Below are 22794 nucleotides of genomic sequence, written 5' to 3'. Positions count from 1 at the left end.
TTCTGCCCCTCTAGAGCAGCCAGTGCATGGGAGGTGCCATTGGTCATTGTGGGCCCAGCCCAGGCCACCTGGGGCTCCGTGAGGTCTGGGTGTCACCTGCAAGGCAAGAAGCCCTGGTGGGGGCTCCCAGCTCCTCCGAGCAGCGGGCAGGCCAGGCTCTGGTCCTTGACAGTTTCTGGCACAGCGGGCCAGCTCCACAGCTTCCCACAGCTTCCGGTTGTGTGCAGTCTAGGCTGTTCCTGAGTGTCCTCGGTGATTCAGGGCATTCATCTCTGGGCCAAGGGTGCATAGACCGCAAGTCTTGCCTGCACCTGCCAGGTGGTCAGCTTGGACCTCCAGCCATGGCGTCAGCCATGACGGCAGCTCTGCACAGGAGGGGTTGACAGCCAGCTGGTGGGGAACGAGGGCTAGCTTTGTATTGGCACCTGAGCTCCATCACTTACAGGGTGTCCTGTGGGGGACGGGGGCCCCTGGGCTCAGAGTGGGAAGGGCCCTGAGCATAAGGACCATGAGAGGGCGGTGCCCACCTGTGCTTCAGGTGTCACCTAGCAGAGGCTCTGGGACAGCCTCCCCCAGAGGGTCCCAGCTCTGCCTTCAGCCAGCTGACCCTGACCCTGCCACTTCTCCACTCAGAGTCTGTGAAGTAGAGGTGAGGACAGCACCTCAAGGGTCACTGTGAGGGGTGCGGTGGGAGGAGCCCCTTCACTGGATGTGTGCCAGGGTGTGCTGTAGCCTGCTTTGCGAGGGTGGAGGAGAGCTCAGTGGCTGCTTGCCAAGGTCAGAGGACAGGTAGGAGAGTCTCGGGCTTCCTCCAGTTTCAGTGTGTCCCTGCAGGTGGGCAAGAGCTGGGCAGCTTCTCCCACTGAGTCCAGGTTCTGGGTAGAGGGTGGCTTCTGCTGAGGGATGGTCAGGAAAGCCTCCTCTGCAGGAAGTGCTGCTCCTGAAAGATCTGGACAAAGGAGTCCTAGGCTGGAGGAATGGCAAGTCCAAAGGTCCTGGGGTGGGCATGGACCAGTCTGAGGCATCACCAGGCACCCGGGGCTTGGAGTGGAGGGACAAGAAGGGATAACTTTGGAAAAGGGTGGGCCTTCTTGGCCACGATGAGGACTTTAGGTTTAATGCAAAAGGTGTGGGTACATTTGGGCCTAAGACACTATTCAGGGCTACTCAGTGGTATGGTGGCAGTGGCCAGAGGAACTCTCCAGAATCACCCGAGGCCTCTTGGCACCAGGATGGCCAGGGGAAGGTATGGTCTGATTCTTCTCCTGGAAGTCTCCATGTCCACTGATCCTATGGTTCCTCCCTCCCTGGCAGGGCTGGGCCTAGGCTGGGCCAGGATGGGCAGCAGTGTTTATGATCTTGACTGTGCCCACTGTGCCCCAGCACTGCCCCAGACACCAAGACCCTCCCGTGAGGCAGAGCTCGTGGACCCACCTGACAGATGAGGAAACTGAGACTGAGGGGCACAAAGAGGAGCTGCGCTCGAGGTCATGCAACTGAGGAGATCTGCACCCTAGGGAGCCCTCATCCCCAGCTGCCTGTTGAACCAGCTCAAACCAGACAGTGCCGTGTGCCAGCTCCTGCCAGGGCAGCTAAAGGTGCTGCCTCACCTGGCATTGAAAGAAAAACAAGGAAATTGGGTCAGTTGCTGTTTTAGTCAGCTCAGTATCACCATGACCAGAGTGCATGACAAGAACAGCTTAGAGGAGGAACAGCTCATTTGGAACTCACGGTTTCACAGGTCAGGGCCACAGCTGGCCGACGCCATTGCTCTGAGCACATCCTGGCACGGGGCCCAGCAGGAGACAGTCAGGAAGCAGAGGGAGGGGAAGGGTCTTCAGGGAAGACGCACCCTTCCAGGGCACAAGCCATGCCCCACCTGCCTGCAGTTTCCACCCAGAGTGTTCTGCCTCAGCAGGAGCTGTGGGGACACCTGGTTCAAACCTTGACAGCTGCACATGAACAGCAGACCTTGCACACGGGCTCTGGTGTCTGGTTCCTCTCAGATACTTGGTGGAGCTGGCAGGGTAGGGGTTGGACAAGAGCCACTGGGCTGGGGCGCTGGCCTTGGTGCAGGCCCTCCCTCAGAGCCAGGGTCCATTTCAGATGGACAGAGTGGTCTCCTGGGCCTCGGTTCCCTCATGCCCAGGCCTGGCTTGGGCAAGATTTGTGTCGAAGCCTTGCCAGCTGGAACAGTCCTGGGGCTGAGCCTCAGTCTCCCTTGGCAGTCGCAGAGTCTAGCTACTTGTAGAAATGCCTTTTGGGCTGGGGTGTGGCTCAGTGGCAGAGCGCTTGCCCAGCATGTGTGAGGCACTGGGTTCCATCCTCAGCACCACAAGAAAATAAACAAGATAAAGGCATGCTGTCCATCTACAACTACAAAACAGTTTTTTTTTTAATTAAAAGAAAAAATAGAAATGCCGCCTTAGCCAACATTTAGGCCCTTATACACCAGGCCTGCTGACCTGCTTCATTCAGTCTTCACAGCAAGCCCTGGGTCACCTCAGCCATTTCACAGATGGGGACCCTATGGCTGAGAGGGGCTGGGTGATTTGCTCAGGGGCACACAGCTTGTGAGTGGCCGAGGCAGGCTGGACCCTGGGCACCTGGGAGCCCTCACAGGCTTGTGTCACCATTGGTGCAGCTGAAACAAGGGCCCTTCCTGGGTGGGATGCCTGTTTGGGGCTCTCAGATGAGGAGAAGCTCCTGTGGCCATGTCCAGGGCCACCAGCTTACAAATGGGAAGAGAGACCCTCGTCGGGAGTACCCAGGACTTGGTGGGCGCAGCACGCCCTGCCTGTGGCCTTCAGTGCCCCGCCTGGCAGGAGGTGGGGCTCCACGGACCTTCGCCTGTGTGTTGGGCCTGGGGAACTTGTAGGACGGAGCGGCCTTGGGGCCAGTGTGGCTCAAAGCCGTCCCTCTCTGCTCCTTCTGTGCCAGGTTCCTTGGGCAGGACACGGGGCCTCACTGGCCTGAAGCTCGGGGCAGGCTGTGGTCCTTGGGGGAGAAAGCCCTCCCTGGTGGCACTGGACAGCTTGGGCCCACCATGCTGGGGCTCGCCTCTCTGATCTTGGGCCCCTTGGTGGCCTGTTGAGCCGGAAGGGCAGAGCCAGCCTGGGTGGCAAAGCACCCTAGAGGGCCCTACGTCAGCCCTCAGGTGGGCTTGGCCACTCCTGGGGCTCCCGATGCACCTGCCCCAGGAAACAGAGGCCCTGAGGCCAGAGGAGCCTGGACGCAGGCCAGGGCCTGGGTGGGGCCAGGGCGGTGCCCCTGCCACCCTGCCACTGCTGTGGGAAAGAGGAAGCAGAAAGAAAGGGACGTCCGCCCGCCAGGGCTGGCGGTTTCCTCTCAGAGGCAGGAGTGCAAGGAGGCTGAGGCGGCCAGGCGGCAGGAAGCTGTGGCAGGGCGGGCGCCCAAGGCTCTCGGGCCTGGGTTCCAGCCCCGTTTCTGCCCCTCCACGCTGTGGTCCTTGGGAAAGACACTGCATCCTCTGTTTCTGGGAAGTGAAGGCAAGTGAAGGCAGTCGAATAAAGGCCCACCTTGGGATTGGCCGAGCTGCTGTCCTCAAGGTGTGTGGAGCGCCCACACCCTGGGACTTGGCAAGAGCTGCTTGGGTCATTGTCACCACGAAGTCCGTTGTTTCCCGTGTGGCAGGCACTGTATTCAACATGTTCACGGAATCCTCACCACAAACTTTGGGAGGGGGACTACAACCTCACAGATGAGGAAACAGAGGCCCAGAGGTAGAGGCTTGCTTAGGACCACACAGGAGCTCACCAAGGCACCAGGGGCTGGATTGTGTTGAGGCCCCAGGTGGAGACTCCCCCAGTTTCAGCCCAGTGAGTCGACATGGTCCGGACAGCACCCAGATGTACCAGGGGGCAGGCAGGGGCTTAAGAGCCCAGTGGCTTCCCAGTCCCATTTCCCAGGAGCAGGCCAGAGGCAGAAGATCCCTAGGTAAAAGTGGGGGCCCTGCCCTGAGCTGCTGTGTGGCCCAAGCAGGGGCCTGCCCCTCTCTGAGCTATGAAGTGGGCAACCAGGGGCTTGATCCAGGCCTTCCAGGGCTGGGAAGAGGGAAGGAGGGAGGGAGGAGATGAGGGCTCCCATGGCCCCAGATGCACACAGCAGCCCAGCTGCCCCGTTGGGGTTCCAGGCAAAATCATTTTTGAGGAAGAGCTTTGCCGCCTAGAAGAAACCCCTGCTGCGCCGAAACCACGGGCAGATGGTATCACGTGCTTCCTTTCAGCTCAAGTTCTCTGAATCCGCAGACTAGAAGGTGCCCGAGTCCGTCCACCAGGAGGGTGTCAGTGAGGCGGATCTGTCCTTCTGTCCTGCCCCTTGGCTGGCTCCCACTCCCTCCCTGCTCCACGGCTATTGCTGTTGCAGCTTCCCAGAAGTTGCTTTGGTGTTTCTGTTCGTGTGTTTGGGGAGGTGGGGCTGTGGCTTGGTGGTGGGGCCAGAGTCTGGGAACAGGTGGGTAGGCACCTCAGAGGGCGATGGACAGGTCTGAGTTCAGATCTTCGCTCTCGTGTCCTTGCCATGTGGCCTTAGGTTGAGAATATGGCCTCTCTGAACCTCAGTTTCTCGTTATGGAAAATGGGATGCCAGTACTTACCTTGCTGAGTTGTTTTGAGCCAAAAACAGGCTATAGGACAGTGGGACATGATGTGCTCCCGCCCGAGGCGTGGAAGAAAGGGCTTCCTCCCTACCAGGCACCCACTGGCAGCCCCGCAGGTGCTGTGGAAATCCCCCGCCCACCTTGTGAATGGAAAAGGAAACCAAAGGCACGAGAAGGCCTCTGTGCTGAGGCCCTCACTGGGTGGGGAGCGGGGCTTCCTCCCCGAAGGCAGGAGGGGCTGTCTCAGCTTCCGCTCTTTCCTGTCTCCCCTCCGAGCTGGAGAGGAGGCCACAGGACCCACTGGGTGCTCAGCCAGCCTGTGGGACCAGTGGATGGGAGCCACCTGGCCTGGGACCCCCTTATATGGCCCTTGCACGGGCACCCGTCAGGCCTGGGGGTGTTTGCAGTCCATGTGGGGGCTAGGCAGAAATGTTCTAGGGAACCCCCTGGAAAGGGGCCTGCCTGTGTTGTCCCCTCCAAAAGGTGCATGTCATCTAGGAAAATGACCTGCCTGCGCCTCCACATCTGTCTGGTTTTTCAGTTAACAACTCAGAATTATTAAAAAAGTAACGGAGTTACTACTCCTGGGGAAAAGCCAGCATTGCCATTTAGGCAGATGCCCTTGTGATCTGTCCTTGTCACCTCTGCCCAGCTGATCCCTTGGGCTGCACTGCCAAGGTGCAGGCAGAGCACAGGATGGGATTGCCCAGGTGCATCCCTCTCCCCAGCCAGGACCTCTTCTGTATTCCTGTCTTTTTTGAGAGCATCTTGAGGATGGCGTCTGACCCGTCGTGAACTGCCGGAGGAGGGCTGCGAGGGTTTCCTGTTTTGGATGCCCGACACTGCACAGGGGCCTTGGGTCCCTTTTTGGATTGTTCCCAGAGGTAGCATTCCTAGCAGGGGAAGCCCTGGCAAGCACGGTGCCCTAGGACAATTTACACACCACAAGACCCACCAGCACTGCTGCCCAGCCCTCCCCATATTCTAATTTTAGAACATTTTCACCATCTCAACCCTGCCCAGCTCCTCCCCTGCAGCCCCTGGAGCCCCCGCTTGCTTTTTCTGTGTGGATTTGTCTGTTTCAGGTGTCCCGTGTACATGGAGTCACAGTGTCACATGGCATTCTGCGTCTGGCTTCGTTCACTAAGTATAGCGTTTTCCAGATTCATCAGGTGGATCATGCATCAGTGTTTTATTTTTGGCCAAAAAGATTTCGCAGCAGGCTTGGACCTGGCGACCCTCCTGCCTCAGCCCGTGAGGCGGGACGGCAGGCCTGCGCAGTGCAGCTTCCTCCCAGTTCCATGTGCATCCCGGGGAGGGGCTGCTGAGGGTGAGTGTCTTTGCATGTGCTCATGGAAGCTTCGCGGGCACCGGTGGGGCATCAAGCCCAGGTTCCTGTGGGTCATGGGCTGCTCTCGAGCCCGTCGTTGGGTCATTTCTAGCGCTTCTGACATGTCCTTTTCAAGTAGTTTCCAGAAAGGTTATTCCCCTCTACTCACAGTCTGTGCAGCACTAGGTTTTATTTTCAAAACTTGGCCAACTTCTGGGTGAAAAGTACTCACTTACCTTGTCCTTTCTGATTTTAAGTGTGATTGACCATTTCGCCCCCTAAAGAAAAGTTGAGCTCTTTAATTCCTGTATCATAAAACTTCCTTGCTTAATATGTGTAATCCTTTACTTTTTAATACAGTTACAGAATTATGCGACCACCACCAATCTCGGAACACTTGCGCCACCTAGAAAGAATGCCCACACCTATCAGTAGTGCATTCCGATTCCCATCCTCTGCCTCTGCTCTACTCACTGCCCCCTGGACTTTGACGTTTCTTGTGCTTCTTGGTCACATACGCTTTTTACATCCTGCCAGGTCACTTACTTTGCTTGCTCCTCTGCAGCCTGCCCTTTTCTTGTTGATTTGCAAGTAGATGTCATGGGTGCTGCTCTAGATGTCATGTTAGCTAGTTCTGTCACAGGTTGCAAACCTTTTCCTAATTTCTCATTTCAATTTTGTCCCCAAGTTTTTTGATCTACTGAGGTTTTTTGAGTTTAAGGCAGTAAAATGCAGGCACTGATCTTTATGGTTTCTTTCTTTGCTTTTTCTGTTTGGAAATGCCCTCTCCACCAAGGGATCAGATGAATGATTACTTAGGTTTTATTCCAATCTTTTTCCTTTTTCTTTTTTTGGTTCCAAGGTTGGACCCAGGGATACTTAACCACTGAGTCACATCCCCAGCCCATTTATTTTGAGATGGTGTCTCACTGAGTTGCTTTGGTCCTTGCTAAGTTGCTGAGGCTGGCTTTGAACTTGTGATCCTCCTGCCTCAGCCTCCCAAGCTCTGGGATCACAGGCGTGTGCCACCTCTCCTGGCTTCTTTCTCCTTTTTTAAATCCAACGGGTCTTTCTTCACAGAGGCTGGTGAGATTCCTGTTATGTCAGGGATGCTGTGTATCAGGTCTGCGCATAGGCAGTAAGTGTTCGGTGAACTCAGCAGGAGGTGGGGTGGAGGATGTGGGCTCCCTGCTGCTCTGCAGGGCTGGGGGAGCCACAGAGGGCCCCCCCCCCACCACCACCACAGGGGCTCTTGCTTTTTACCTCTTCTTCTGAATCATCATTCTTCGAAGGCAGCCATGGGGGGGCCGCGGGCTTCTGGGCATACTGGTGGTGACGGTCCCGTTGGCACTCTCCCCTTCTAGACAGAGGCCGTCTGTTGTTAACCATAGCTTTTTCCACCCTTGCTTGGCTCTGAGCATTCGGAAGCATGTCCTGGGGCCAGGGCTTCCCCCCCACTGGTCATGCTATGTTGCTCAATGGTGTGGCCCCCTTGGGCCCTGATGTCTGCCTGGGGCCTGAACACGTGATGTGGCTGTGGAGGCCAAGCCCAGCCTGGCAGCTGGTAGCCTGGGGTGCCCGGGCCTGCAGAGGCCTGCAGCTGCTCGTGGGCAAAGGCTCAGCCCAGTCACTCATGGCGGGTACAGGACGTAGTCACCTAAGGTAGAGCACATGGCAATTGGTTTATGGTGGGCAACGATGCCCAGCAGGGGGCTTTGGCTAGCTGTCCTCAGGACTGCCTTGGGGTGCTGGGGACACTTGAGGGGCACTGACTGAGGCAGGGTGAGCAGGCTCACTGCCCTTTGCATGTTCCAGGGCCCCACAGACAGTGCCTTTCATGGCCCAGTCTGAGGAGCAATGTGGAGGAAAAGCGGGGGTTCATAGCAGGGTCTGCCCCCCACTCCTCCCTGTGTGGTGACAAACAGGCCAAGAAACCAGGCTCCCCTGTTCCTTCTGCCCAGGGAAGGAGCAAGCATGGGGTTTCCAGGAGTGGTCCCAACATACTGGCTAGATGGAGCTGTGCTCGTCCCCACAGGTGGCAGGGGATCCTCAAGAGGGGGGACCCAGACTGACTGTGTCTGGGTTTTCTCTGGGAGTCTGCTCCAGCATCATGGAGTCCCTGCCATGTGACTGTGGGTGGTCTGGTTCCGAGAGGGGGCTTTGTGTTCCTCTCACTGTCAGTTCTTTCTGATGTGGGGACCTCATGGGACTGAGGGAGCTTGCTCAGTGGGGCTTCAGACACCCACAGCTTCTACCTGCCCCCCGCATGCCCTGATCCTGGCGTCCTGAGCTGATAATCACCCCACCCAGGCCTGCACATCACTTGGGCACTTAGTGTAAACTGAGTGCCACCTGCCCGGGGGAGGGGAGGAAGGGGGTCCTACAAGCAGGAGGACTTAGGGGCATCTTGTGGCACCTGGCTCTGCCCTTTCTGGCTTTAGAGGCTTTTCTGTCTGGCACTGGGCTGTTCCCTGTCCCCCACGGGGAGAGGGGGCCAGAGGAGAGGTGGCCGTGGGGACCCTTGTGGACGCAGCCTGTGCTCAGGGAGCAGCCAGCTCACAGCAGGCGCCCAGATGGGTTATGCTGCTGCCTGTTTCCAGAAAGGAGCGAGGACTTGCTCAGGTCACCAGAGGAAAACGTGGCTGCGGCAGGCACCGGAAGGGCTTGTGGGGGCAGGGGCAGACTTGGGGTCCTGTCTGGGACAGAGCAGGGCTTGTGCCCAACACTGTCACCTTCTAGAATGGCTCACAGCCTTCAGTTTCTCCCAAAGGGAGCAGGAAATGAGAGAGGCCCTACCACCCACCACAGGCAAACTCCTGGCACCTCCCTGGGGCCTGGTGCCCCCCACCAGAGACTCCCAGTCAGCAGGAGACGGCCGTGTCATCTGGAGACTGCACTGTGCCTGGGTGATGGGAGGTTTTCTCTGCTGATCAGCAGTGTGGCTCAGGCCCCTCACACAGCAGGGGACAGCCAGACACCAGGTGCCATGGTGTGGGGCTGGGCACCTGAGGTTGGCACCCTGGTTCCACCTACCTGCATTGTGGGCTTAGCCCTGGTTGTGGGCAGGGGCCATGGGCCTGAGCCTTCCTCTCAGCCCAGCCGGCCCCTCTCCTCACCTGCCCATCACTCAGTTGTAGTCCTCACCTGGGCGAGCTGGTCACAGTAGGGCCACACCTGTGTCCCACTGATCTGCAGCACCCAAAATGCTTGGCAAACCAAGGCTCGTGATGAACCTGTGCTGCAGAAATGAAACTGAGCAGGAACCACCTACTGGGCTCAGGTCTCAGTGCTGAGGATGCTGGGAAGCTCACAAGTGGAACGAGCGCCAGCGCAGGCGGCCAGGTGGGGTGAGGCAGCAAGCAGTGCACGGTGACACCGAGCTGAGCCCTGGGTAGTGAATGCGCAGGTAGGGGACGGCAGGAGTAACGCCCCGAGTGTCCTGGTCTGTTTCAGGAGTAGCAAGGGTGGTGTGGCTGCGGGGGCAGCTGGGTGAGCTGCCAAGGTCACAGCTAGTGGGCCTCGGACAAGTGTCTGCATGAGACAGGGAGAGGAGGGCGCACCCGGATGTCTGGGCGAGCCTCCCTTTCCTTTGTGATGGGGGATCAAACAGCTCAGGCCACCAGAGGGTCCATGAGCTCCAGACACAAGATGGCCCAGGGCAGGGGGAGAGTTTTCTCCTGCAGGAATCTAGCTAATTGATACCAAGGATTCCTTGACTCTGGGACATTCCCGCTCCTTGGTCCTGCTGCATCTTCTCACGTTGCTGGCCTGTGACTCATTCTGGCAGTCACTGGTGGGCAGTCCAACCTGCGTAGGTGCTCACAGAGGGGGCATGACAGCTCTGTCCTCCCACGGCCTGTGCTTCAGGCTTCTGGGCTTTGCTTTTGCTCCACCTCGTCCATTGGGCAGAGTGTCCAGCAAACAGCCACTTACTTTGTGCCTGGCTGCGACCTGAAGGTGGGAAGGCAGCGGAGCGTTGGTGCAACTGCCCAAGCAGAGCCATTTAGCTTGTGTCCGCTCTGCAGCCCTGTTTCTCCTGGCTGATGCAGGACACACAGTATGGCCATTCTCACCAGAGGGCAGAGGCATTGTTAGCCTGTTGCTGAAGTGGAGACAAGGCAAGGGGGAGTGTCCATCCCTCCAAAAGGCAGCTCAGGGACTCAGGCCTAGGACTGGCTAACTCAGACCATGGGGCAAGGAGGATGCTGTGTGGTGTTTGTGCAGACCTGGGGGTTTCTGAAGAGGAATCGGGGTGGGTTTCACCTCAGGCTCAGTTTCCATGCTGTCCACCCCAGAGACTAGCTAAGGAAACTTGTTCAGGAAGTAGGATAAAGACTTCTTCACCTTGACCCCAATACCGTGAGGTGACAATAAGGTCTACCAGAGAGGCCAAAGTCTTGGGAATGCCCAGGTTCTGCTGAACTTCTCAGAGCCTTTAATGGTCTACTGTGTCACCTGATTCCACATGTAAACAACCATCAACTCTTGGGAGTTGCCTTGGCTGACGGGAAGCTCAGAGACAAACTGGAACACGAAAGGTCCTTTTATTCCTTAGATTGCTTTTTGATTCCAAGCAGTAAGGCTGGATTGAGTACTTCCTGGGACAGCTTGCCATTTATTCATCTGGGAAGCATCCATTCCAGACTCATGTGGGGTGGGGACTCAAGCATCGGTAACACTGGGGTATGGAATTGTCTTTGAGACTACTTCTCAACCCCTCCTGACTCCTGGGTCAGCAGGACCTGCTTACTGTCCGTTACTGAAAGGAAGCTCAGGCTCCAGAGGGCACCATGCCTGGTTCTCAGAGGTGGGGAATGGGAGAGTGAGGCTGGTGGCCTGACTCTGGGGCTGTTCTGTTTCCTGTCCTAAGGGACGGCTCAGCAGCCCTAGGGGAGATGAGACTGGCAGCAGACTGGTGTGGCCTGGGGACCCCAGTGGGCAAGAGATCCCTCCCTAAGGCAGTCACTGGATGGGGCCTGCTGTAGGGCCCAGCTTTCAGTGGCTGGGAAGCTTGGCAGTGGTGAAGGGCCACTTGGGTGTGGATTAGGTGCCACCATCAACCACTCCCTTCCTGGAGGGGGGACTAGCAGGCCTGCTCCTTTGGACGTCCACATCTTATGTGGGCAGCAGGCCCTGCTGGCCACTGCCCAGTCCTGGACATGATGTGCCCCCAGCTGCTTGACAGACCCCATTCAAGGTGGCTGCGGGGACGCAGTAGGATGGAGGCAGCCTGTATGGTGGAAGCTCTGGAAGGTGCCAAGGCCGCTCTGTGCTGCTCTGTCCCTTGGTGGACAGGAATCCTTTCCTGAAGATAGCTTCCAGGTGGCAGCAGAGTGACGAAGGGTCTGCCTCCAGCATTGCTGTGCTGCTGCTGGGCAGGCCAGGGGCCCCGGCCACTGCGGGAGGAAGAGGGTCCTTTGGTCACAGGGAATTGGGGCACGGCTGTGCCTCTGCCCTTCTTAAACATGACAAACCCAGAGCCAGGGCTGGGCCATCGATGTCTAGAAGCACATGGAACTTGGTTCACAGACTGTCGCAGCACCTCGTGGTGTTTTCAAAACCCGAATTCTAACCAGTGTGCCGTGTTGACTGCAGTCACAGTGAGAGCCGTTTTACTTTCATACCCACTACGTTTATCTTCCTTTCATCCCAGGAGCCAGTAGGCAGGCGTGTTTCGTGCAGGAGCCCAAGCACCTGGGCCACTTGAGAAGCTGTTATGTTGGGGGTCCTGTTATGGGCTTCAGTGGGCTGGACCCTCCTGCCTGGAAACCTGACAACAGCTGGTGAGGAGTCAAGCCAGCCACCCGTCCCCTGCCACTTTTTTTCCTTCATGCAGTGCTGGGGACTGAACCCAGGGCCATGCAGAGCTGCACCCCTAACTCCCAGTTGAGCCTTTCACTAGCTCACCCTGTTACGCAGTGGTTCCAAAGAGCTGCCTTACAGTTGACACAACTCCAGCCCGTGTATAGGAAGCGTCGGGGACAGGGCTGGACCCCCAAAACCAGACGGTAAGTCCAGGAGGAAGGTAGCGGCAGAAACACAAGCCTGACTGTTGGACCAGTGTCGCAGCCGTCACTTCAAGCTTCCTAGCAGTCAGCAAAGAAAGCTGTGGGTCCTTCATCCTGGATGGGCTGTAACAGAGACCAGCTCTCTGGACGTGGCACGTGCTCCCCAGAAGCAGATCAGCAGGATGTGGTGGGTGCCACTGTACTGCTCACACCACAAGTGCCTGAAGGGCTGCTGACGCTGCCCATCAGTGACGTGCTGCAGACCAGGCATCTTGACGCTGACACACTGGCGCTGACCTTCAGCAGGCCTGTGTTCTCTCTCTCTCTCTCTCAGGGCTGTGCAGGGAGTCGGGGAAGAACCAGCCAGCAGGCCGGGCTGCGTGGGCGAAGAGGGGGAATCCTCTTCCCTGGCCTGCCTGCTCAGCAGTTCCTCAGTCCCTGGGGTGGAGCTGGAAGGGAGGCCCTGTCAGAATGAAATCAGCAACGCTGCTGGTTAAGCTCGGTGCTCACAGGAGCCTGGGCCCAGAGCGGAACTGAAAGGAAGACCAAGGCTGTTCCCCGCTGGGCCTGGCCTACTTCCTCCAGTGACCCTGAAGTTGTGTGTGTGGGGAGACCGTGTGCATCAATGCCTTACAAACGTGGCAGACAGGAAAAGGAGGGTCTAAGGAACGGGTAGCCTGCTGTGAAAACAGCTAGAACAGATGCCCCCTCTTTGGTTCTGGTGAGGCATCGCCACCCTGTCCTGACCTGGTTTGGGAACAGGGGGTAAAAAAGTCCCAGTGATGCTGGTCACATGGGTGTGGGACGACTGCTAGATGGGTGGCTTCTAGTCACTGTCCCTCCCTTGTAGCAGTAAGCCCTAGGGTTGCTGCTCTCACTTGCTGAGACCAGGAGCAGGACTAGGAGTCAGAACTTGGCCAGCCCTGCTCCCCACTTTCCATCAGGACCCCTTTAACCTCCCACCAGCCACAGTCCTGTTCTCAGAATTGCCTGGTGTCTGCCTATAAAGGCATGTGGTTTGGGTGGACGCGTCCAGCACCTCTTGGTGGCTCCCCTGGTACCAGGAACGTGGCTTTGAGCCTGGCTTCTTGCCACCCCTACCCTCTGCTGCTGGTTTGGCAGGGGCTATGGTGTTTTCCAGGAGCACCTGGCTGTCTCCTGGCCCTTGCAGAAGCCAGGCAGCTCCAGCTCCTTCATGACCCTGGGGAAACAGTTTTATCGGCATCATTCATACAGGAGGAAGCAGAGGCGGGGAGGGGGCTCTCCCTTCTAAGGAAACCCCCAGAAGAGGCTGGCTAGAGGGCAGGCCCCTGGAGCCCACCTCTGTCAGGGCTGGAAGATGGCCTCTCCCACCTTCATTTGGGGTGGCCGTACTAAGTCTTTCCCATTAGGGTGATGCACAGTGAGAGTGGACAGAGCTCTGACTACCAGGGGCGAGGGAAAGGATGTCAGAGCAGTCATAGGTGTCTGGGCAGCCCTGTCCACAGGTCCAGGGAGGCCTCAGCAGAGGAGTTAGCGTCTCAGTGGGGCTACCTGGTGGTGGGAGCAACAGGCCGGCCCAGGGGAGGGGGACATCAGGGAGAGGGCTTGATCACCCCCTCTTGCTCTCCTAGAGCTCAAAGCCCAAGCTCCAGACAGCCTGCTCCGGCATCCAGGAGGTCCGGCAGTGCACGCGCCTCGAAATGCCAGACAACCTCTACACTTTTGTGCTAAAGGTGAGTGCCAGGGCTTCCACACTGGGGGGCCATGAGTCACGTCTTGGGCCTACACAGCTACCCCCTTCTTCTCTGCCAGGTGAAGGACCGGACAGACATAATCTTTGAGGTGGGAGATGAGCAGCAGCTGAACTCGTGGATGGCCGAGCTCCAGGAGAGCACAGGCCGAGGGTGAGGCCCGCCCCTGCGCAGCCCACCTGCCCACCTGCCCACCCAGACCCACCAGGTCCTTAAGCATGGCCTCTTCTCTGGCAGGCTGGAGAGCACAGATGCGGAGCTGCACCTTTCCACTGTCTCAGAGCCTGGCCCGTCCAGCTCTCCGAGGGGAAGCACAGATTCCTTAAACCACGGTGAGTGGGGGGTCAGGCTCACCTCCTCATGGCACACGTAACGTGTGGCACCCACACGGGGTCACCATCAAACCATCTTCTATTATCAGGTGCTTCTCCCGGGGGACTGCTGGACCCAGTCTGCCAGAAAACAGATCACTTCCTGTCTTGCTACCCCTGGTTCCACGGCCCCATCTCCAGAATACAGGCGGCCGAGCTGGTGCAGCTGCAGGGTCCTGATGCCCACGGCGTGTTCCTGGTGCGGCAAAGCGAGTCCCGGCGTGGGGAGTATGTGCTCACCTTCAACTTCCAGGGCAGAGCCAAGGTAGGGGGCGGGGCAGCGGGGGCTGTGCCCACAACCCTCCCTGGAGCCCAGGGGCCGTGCGAGCCTGCCTTCCCTTCCTGCAGCACCTGCGCCTGTCGCTCACGGAGCGGGGCCAGTGCCGAGTGCAACACCTGCACTTCCCTTCGGTGGTGGACATGCTGCACCATTTCCAGCGCTCACCTATCCCACTGGAGTGCGGCGCTGCCTGTGACGTCCGGCTGTCCAGTTATGTGGTGGTCGTCTCCCAGCCACCAGGTATGACACTGAAGCCCTTTGCTGAAGGGGGTGGCTGGCATGGGGAGCTGCGCACCAGGCCGTGCAGGTGTGGCTGTGTTCTGACAGCATGGTCTCTCTCTCTCTCTCTCTCTCTCTCTCTCTCTCGGTCCTTCCTAGGGTCCAGCAACACTGTCCTCTTCCCTTTCTCCCTCCCTTGCTGGGATTCAGAGCTGGGACTTCCCCACCTCAGCTCTTCTGGTTGTCCCAGGGGGTTCGGTCCAGAGGGCCTCCCAGGCCGATCATCACCCCCTGAGCAGATCTTCCACCTGGTGCCTTCGCCTGAGGAACTGGCCAATAGCCTGCGACATTTGGAGCCTGAGCCTGTGAGTCGAGCCCGGGACTCAGACTATGAAATGGACTCGTCCTCCCGGAGCCACCTGCGGGCCATAGACAACCAGTATACGCCTCTCTGACGGACAGCGAGGGCTCCAGGCCCCCCATAGCTGACCCAGGAGCACAAGCAGAAATGTGGCCTTGTGAATGTAATGATCTTTCCTTCCTTCCAGAGAGAGATTTAAGGGACACTGTCCACTGCTCTTTCCAGTTTGGATGTGACCCTTCTATTAGGCCTGTTAAAGGGCCTCCGGTGAGTTCCGTCCATCACCTGGCTTACTCCTTATTGTTTACCGGGGTAGTTCTTGTCCACAGATGCTGCTAGCTCTTGCCCTGGGTCCCTGAGACCAGGACCATCACTCAGAGGAGCTGGGGTGAGGGCTGGAGCTGGCAGTGGGGACTTTTTCTCTTTTTCACTGACACTGTCACAGCTGACAGACTTTCTACTGGGGGTGGGGGTGTCATCAGGAAGCCCAAAACACTAACAAGCCCTGGATTTTCACATTGTAATGTAAAATCAGTCCTGTGGCAGGTCCCCATGTCCATGCCACAGGTGACCACTCCTACTCCTGCTTCTACTCTCAGCTTTAGGACAAAAGCTCTGTCAGAGGCAAGCTAAACATCAAACGATTTTAAACATTTTTACCTCAGATGAATTTTTTTAAAGGATTCAGGTTTCAAAACTAAATCCTTGCTTATTACTGCATTGCACTGTTTCAACTAGCACCCAGGGACAGCTCTGCAAAACCTGCTTGTCATGCTCATGGTTGGAGCCAGCCTGGTGTCCTCAGGACAGAAGGGAAGTGTGTCACCCTTTCAGGGAAGTTCAGGCCATTCCTGAAGTAGGGTGGCAAGGAACAGTTCAAACCTGGTGCCTTATAAATAAACTGGATTCCGGTTTACAGCAGCTTCATGGAGAGTTCAATAACCTGGGGGTGGGGCAGGTGGGCTTCTGGACCCTTTCTAGTAAATACTCCTCTGAAAGGCTGGCTCAGAGCCCCCAATGACTTATTACTGAATTATAAATTATCCCATAAGTTGGCCTTAGGCTCCTTTCTGAGCCAAAATGGAAGCTAGGAATCTGGTGCCACAGCTGATGAGCAAATCCTCCTACAGCCCACAGTCGGCATTCTGTTCCAGCTGGTGGCTGCTTCATCTGATGAAGCATGTGTGTCCCAGCACCCACAGGCATACAGTCTCTACCCTCAGGGAAGCCCTGAAGTCAAACCTTCGTCTGTACTTGCCTTTCACAAGTGAACATTCTCAGGGGCTGGCTCTGCCCAGAACCTTCCATGTGAAGGCTCATAAACAAGGGGGCGGCAGTGCTAGTGCCTCAGAGCCATTCAGTGCTGCCACCAGTGGCTTCTAGGAAACAGGAGTTTAGCACAGCTTAACATTCCCAGATGCATCAATCAGAAGTGACATGAAACCTCAGCCCCAGACAGCACTGCCTGCCTTACCTGGGGGGAAGGAAGGTTTGGTCTCTTCACTCTAGTCATTCTCTACTCCAGAGATCAAACTTTCACTTCTAGGCTATTCTGGGGATTTCAGGGGGTTGGGGAAGTAGCCACCTCGATACAGTCTGAAAACTCTACTGGTGTGTTCATAGATCGTAGAGCAGATCCAGATCTGGGGTCCATTTTGTATGTTGGTTTGAATACTGGGGATTGAACCCAGGGGTTCTTTACCACCGAGCTATGTTCCCAATCCTTTTCAATTTTTATTTGGAAACAGGGCCCTGCTAAGTTGCTGAGGCTGGTCTTGGACTTGTAATCCTCCTCCTGCCTCACGTCCCAAGATATTGGGATCACAGGCAAGCACCACCACACCCACCCCATGGTCCATTTTTACGGATGTTGGTCTTTATTTTCTGTAAGCAGGCTTCTCTGGGGGGTACAGGGGGTGTGCACTGAAGAAGTAAGCAACATTCTGGATTTCTTTTTTAAAAGACAAAGGCAATTCTGATTGGTCAATGATCCATATTTTCTCCTCTCTGTAGGGGAAAGGTGGACAGTGAACCAAGTAAATGCCCTCCTTCCAGGCACAAGTTCAAACATCCTCCAGCTGGGGACACTTGCTTCTCAGCAGTTTCTCAGCACATGTCTCTCAGGTAGCGCTAAGAGGCATGCCAGGTACTGCAAACTTAGCAGGTCTATACCTGAAAACTGCAAGTCCCCACTCCCCAGACTGCTTCCTAACTGTCCAAGTTAGCAGGACAGCTCTTATATATTCTGACAAAAAGTTCCTTCATGGCCCTGGAAAAAAGTGACACTAACCCAATACCTTTCTGCTAGAGCAGGTCCAGCTGGCTGAAGGGAAACAGTTGTCCCCAAGGTAGGTGCTCTCACCAGTGTGGGGCAGGTACCCTGCTGGCTACAGATAGTCTACCACAGTCCACACTTCCCTCCTGCCAGTCCTCACTTGCAGCTGAGGCCACATAAGCAACTAAGAGCAAAGCTCTGAGCACCGAACTGGACACTTAAGTGGCAGAATTCGTCCAGTTAGCCCTATGTGTGGACCCCGAGTATCACTCGACAGCTCCCAGCGCCAAGCTTCCTTCACCTGACTACTGAACTTTTCCATACTAACAGTCACCAGCACCAAAGAATTAAGTCAACTAACCTGCCTTGAATTTTAGACCAGCAATCCATATGGCTTTATCTGGTATAAATCTTCTGCCTTTGATCATTCTGGACCGTGTAGGAAAAAGGAATAGCAATCATTAAAATCTTGGGCCAGAGAACACTATTTTTACATAACAGTTTCTTAACTTAAATCAAGGCCTTGAACTCCTTTCCCTGAGGGTTGCCTGAGATTCCTTCATGCTTTTTATTCAGGGCTAAGTCTTTATTGCAAATATCATGTTAGCACTAACATCTTCAAAGTATATTATCCGCTGCCTTTTAATAAGGACACACTTCAAGACGTCCAGAGTTTGGTTGGAATAAGCAGCACATAGTGATAAAGAGCGGATTCATCTTGTATCATTATAGGCAGAAGGCATTTGGAAAACCTTATGTATTGTTTATGTACTGTACAAGTAACTTATTCTTGAATAATGCAAATTTTGCTATAATGTACAAGTTGCTATATATGAATTAAAAAGTTTTCAGAATCTTGATTGCCACAATGTCTGAAGGCTCTATTAAGACTAAGTTCTCTATTATAATCTTTATCCTTGCTCAGATACTTGCTTTTTTACCCCTTTTCCTCCCACAAGCTAATAACCACAGGAATGCTCTACCTCTGAACTACAACTCCAGCCTTATTTAATTTTAAGGATCTAAGCTGCAGTTGTTCAGGTTAGTCTCAAACTTGTGACCTTCTAGCCTCAGCCCCAAGTCTCTGGGATTGTAGATGGGCCCCACCAGGCTCAGTTTCATTGCATTTAAAAGAAAAAGAAAAAAACAAAACAAAAACAAAAAACTGTCTTCTGCCCCCTACCAGTAAAACAGATGACTAAATTGGAATAGCTTCTGACTAACAAATGCGCATTTTGGTTCTGGAGATACGAAAAAGGAAGCTTACAGAATCAGCGCCAGCTTGAGGATGTGGACTTTCAGTGCTGCCCAAACTCTGGCCAGCCTTCCTCCTTCTGAAGCCGACTGCTAATCCACCAAAGAGAATATCTCAGTCTTGTCATTTTCTAGAGATACCTTGAACCAAAACTAAAGGTGAAGAAGAAAAGTGATTGACAGTCACTACCTTCCAGAATGTTAAAGCATCACTGAGCTGCCTCGACAGCCAGTTTCCTATAGCACACGAAGTAGCTTAGACAAACACACACTAACTTGATATCAGTTTTTAAAACTTTTTTTATTTTTTAATTTTTTTTAAGTTTTTATTTTATATTATCTACAAAGTAAAAGTTTTTTCCCTTAACTTAAAAGTTGAACCACTGTAGACAGTGATCACCTCATCAAACTTGATTTATAAATAATAATCCGTCAGTTTGACGGTTAAGAATTTATCGAACCTTTGTCAAGTTTAGTAAAAGGGTGTTCCAAGTCTTGATTTTTTTCTTTTTTTTTTTTTTTCTTTCTTTTTTTTAGCAGTAATAGCAGCAAGAATCACTCTTGTTACTTCTTTTGCTAGCTGATGTGTTCATGACTTTTGAGGGCCATTAAAAAATAAATAACTTCCAGTTTTGGCAAGCAGAGCTGGGGTACTTGCGGGACTTGGAAACAGCATATGGAATTATGGAACAGCCCACAAGTTCCTAAATGCCTCTACTCGGTCCAAATATCTTCCACTGCAAGTGAACTGTTAGCATTCCTACTGGATGTTACAAGAAATCAACGTATATTTTTAAAAACAAAATAAATGAAATTCTAGTTTTCTGTGCTTCCAGTTGGTAGAAGCAGAAGAAGGGAGGAGGGAATTTGGCCTTTCGGTTCCTCCAGGGCAGCCTTACAACTGCTGTTGGTGGTGGGCTTGTACTGTAAAAAAGAAAAGTGAATATTTAAACAGAACACTGGCAACACTGCGTATCAGCCTAGTGCCTCTGCAGCACGATCCTGTGAACTAGCCTTGTGCTAGCTGAATAGGACTCAAAATTTATTCACTTGCTCCCTCCCATCTGCACCAAGGTGGGGAGGGGTGGGTGGTGGGTGAGTAGAAACAAACCAGTCAGACGTAAAACCACTTCAGATAGAACTCCCAGAAGACCTGCTACTCAGGGGCAGGAGAAAAGGCCTTAACATACCCCTCCCCAAATCTTAGCCAAGCACAGTATTGCTTTCAGAGTGACAGGTGAGACTGAAATGTCGCCATGGCAGCCACCCAGCACCAGAGCACAATCGCGGGTATCCTCCCCCGCCGGGGCGTAGGCTGGCGCTGCTGCTACACTCAAACCAGTCCGCACACAGCACTTGCTCATCAGTGGTCTACACACTACAATCAAACTCTGCCATGGTAATAACCCCCCACGTGTCAGCCTGTTGGGACTCAGGAAGGAACACACTGCCCTGTCCAGCCTATCATAACAAGGAAGGCCAACTGAGTCCTAGGCATGCATCAGCTACCCGGAATGCTGCTACTGCTGCTTCTCGTCAAGCCAAATCCTGTATACCATCAGAACACACACAGACTCGGCTCCTGGGAGCCTCAGGCCCTGACACTGACTGATCATCACAGTCCCTCCTGTGCACACCTGGACAGGTCTTGCTATTCTCAAGTGCGGGGCTAGAAGCGCTGGCCCTGCCTGCCATTCAACCTGTGCGAGCAAAATGCTTGGGGTGCCCCGGCGGCCCCTGCACACACACGCCTCACCTGAAGGGTGCGTCATATAGGGGAAATGCGCTGTTGTCGAGACTGGAATGGGCTGTAGTGCACTTTGAGCGAGGGCGGCCTGGGGACCGCCGGGTGGCTGTGTCGTCATTAGCATCATTGGCGCATGGGCAGTTGGATGAGAAGGAACCATTCCTGACTGTACATGAGCCTGAAACAGAGAGCTCTTTTACGCATACAGGCAACATCTCCGGCTTAAACAACATGTCAACTGTGTTCCTTTCGCTGGGCTGGGACACTCAGGAAAGGGCAAGGGTGGGCCTCAGGGCCCCTTTTTTTCTTTTTCCTCTGGGGACACTCCCTGTTCACCTTTTGACAGATCCTGCAGGGCTGGGGGAGCAGGCACCATGTAAGCTCAGTCAGTGTCAGGGCTGCAATGATCTGGTTGCCAATGTTTCTCATCACTGAATCTGTGTGTGGGGCAAGGTCTTCACAAAGAGCAGGCCTGACCCAAGGGCAGCTTCCTCAACTTACTATTACTTGAGACACAATGGTGCTTCAGAATCAGGTGTCCTTGTGGGGCCTGAAGGTATTTTACAGAGAACATTCCTTTCAAATAGGAAAGCAGATTGCTACCTGATAAGCAGGACTGTCAGATGCCATCATAAGGGCGTCCTGGCCCTCTCCTCGCGCGCCCCTCCCCCTCTGCTGTGGCCTGCTCACCAGGCAGGGAGAAGGAATTTTTGGGCTCCCTTTGCTCTCTAAAAGGTAAGCTGATGGAGGAGGCGGCGGCGGTGGCTGCAGGTAATGGCTCCAGTGTGATGGGAAGAAGTCATCTGAAACTATCTGGGCCAGCCCAGTGTCTCTGAACCAAGTGATAGCAAGTTCACATTGGAAAGGAGATTTTAGCCCAAACAGCCGGACCCCAGCTCTGCAGGGGGTTAGCGGGGCCAGGAAGAGCCCTCATTTCCTGTCTCCCACAGACTGCGCACTGTTCTAAACCATAATTCTCTAATGAAATGCAGTTTAGCTCACATATTCAAATAGGCCCACGGCATGTTTGGGCATCACTGTATTAACCTTTTTACTGTCTGCACAAGAGCAACAAGTGAGGGTTTCTGGAACCCCAACTTACATCTGAGTTCACATACCTATTTAGCCACCATCCTCTGCTAGCCACCTGCAGGACCCCAGTTCTCATGAAGATGATTCCACCAAAGCGCTCTGACCCACACTGAGCAAACCAGCTCCCTCCCCACTATCAGGAACAAATCAACTGCAGTATGCACTGTACTACAGAACCTGAACTCTACAGGGTGAGGGAGTCCAAAACTCCCGCTGTGGACTACTGGTTACAAGGTAGCATTCTGAGAGAGAGCTCCAACTGTGTCCCATCTCTAGCCCACACCTTGCCAGAGCCTCACTGGCACACTATTTAGCAGGAAATGGAATTCAGTGAGATGGGGTCTTGCGAGGCCCACCTAAGAGAGCTCTGTTATTAACATAGCAGAGACACCTAATACAGACAGGTCACCCTCAACAGCTCCAGGGAAGGCCTCCAGGACAGCACTAGAGCCCAAATGCAGCACAGTTCCTTCTCCTCATGACAATCCAACTTGGCACTGGCCTGCACTGGACCTCTGTCAGCAGCTGAGGCAGACGGCAACCACACCTTTCAACCTTTGGAAGCTTACGCTGGAGGTGCTCCAAAGTACTTCCAGGGCTGCTCTTGAAGTAAAACAGGACACCTGGGTGTTTCCTGCTTCTACTTACATTGCACCAAAGTACAAGGCCAAGCTCTCTCAAGAAGTACAACACATGATCAAAGCAGATGGAGGGATACCCAGGAAAACCAACAGGAAAGATTTCTTTGGAACTCATACGACTAACATTCAAGCTGACTCAGCTGAGAATCTGTGAAGGCCTTCCAACCCTGCCAGGCTTCCGTGTGTATGTGTGGAGGGGTGTGTATATATATGCACACACACACACACACACATATATATATAGGAGTGAAGCTAAAAAGAGACGTTAGCAAAGCAGACACAGGGAGGAAAGGACTGGGTACATTTCAGAGTCAAAGAAAGGTATTTTTAAGGTCTCAGTTGGGAAACGTTAAAGGACTGACCAGTAAGTAAGCAACTTCACTGATCCCATTACATAACCACACCAACATTTAACTGAAGGCCAGATCACGTGTACTGAGCAGGAAAAGAAGACAGGCAAATGGCACCACACACAGGGTTTCCTAGCTTCGAGAGCTTCTGGCTCTTTGCTGCTTATCTGAGAACCACCACATCCTACTCCATTTTCACAGGAAGTAGGCTAATGCTGGATTACCTGAGGTACATGGGCCATGTGGGGTGGATTGGTATATGCCGGCTGAACATGAGAAGGATGGATTGTAAAGACGGTCTGTTGTGCTGCTGGGAAACTATTCTGTGGCGACTGCGTATTGGAGGCAGGTGTCATGGAAGGTGGGGTTGGTGCGAGCCCCGCGTGGTAAAGGGCTGACTGTTGCTGTGGACTGGCCAGATGGAGAGCCTGGGCGGCCTGGTGCTGATGGTGCTGCAAAGCAACAGGAAAAATGTGAGAAAAACTTCTTTAACGAGAAGAGATTAAGGACCACAC

At 54.5% G+C, this 22794-nt stretch overlaps 2 protein-coding genes across 15 annotated transcripts in view; one reads left to right on the top strand and one right to left on the bottom strand.

Annotated features, from left to right (window-relative positions):
- Positions 1-18049, top strand: part of SH2B3 (SH2B adaptor protein 3) — a 33457-nt gene extending 15408 nt beyond the window's left edge. For 3 of the 4 annotated variants that reach the window (XM_079149577.1, XM_079149574.1, XM_079149575.1), the window contains exons 3-7: positions 13570-13671; positions 13751-13842; positions 13927-14021; positions 14111-14325; positions 14409-18049. In XM_079149577.1, the coding sequence (XP_079005703.1) occupies positions 13570-13671; positions 13751-13842; positions 13927-14021; positions 14111-14325; positions 14409-15014 (1110 nt within the window). In that variant the 3' untranslated portion in view covers positions 15015-18049. The remainder of the gene's footprint in view (positions 1-13569; positions 13672-13750; positions 13843-13926; positions 14022-14110; positions 14326-14408) is intronic. The other variant, XM_079149576.1, reaches the window with a different exon arrangement.
- Positions 18050-18900: 851 nt separating this feature from the next.
- The window catches only part of ATXN2 (ataxin 2), a 109795-nt gene continuing 105901 nt past the window's right edge, over positions 18901-22794 (bottom strand). For 4 of the 11 annotated variants that reach the window (XM_079149503.1, XM_079149498.1, XM_079149500.1 and 1 more), the window contains 3 exons: positions 22504-22731; positions 20206-20374; positions 18901-19373 (listed from right to left, as the gene is read on the bottom strand). In XM_079149503.1, coding sequence (XP_079005629.1) covers positions 19345-19373; positions 20206-20374; positions 22504-22731 — 426 coding nt within the window. In that variant the 3' untranslated portion in view covers positions 18901-19344. The other 7 variants (XM_079149496.1, XM_079149493.1, XM_079149495.1 and 4 more) reach the window with 6 other exon arrangements.

The sequence above is a fragment of the Sciurus vulgaris genome, assembly GCF_902686455.1.
Source record: "Sciurus vulgaris genome assembly, chromosome: 8".
NCBI classification, from domain to species: Eukaryota; Metazoa; Chordata; class Mammalia; order Rodentia; family Sciuridae; genus Sciurus; species Sciurus vulgaris.
Note: the sequence above shows the minus strand (reverse complement) of the source record. Positions and strands in the feature narration are given on the sequence as shown.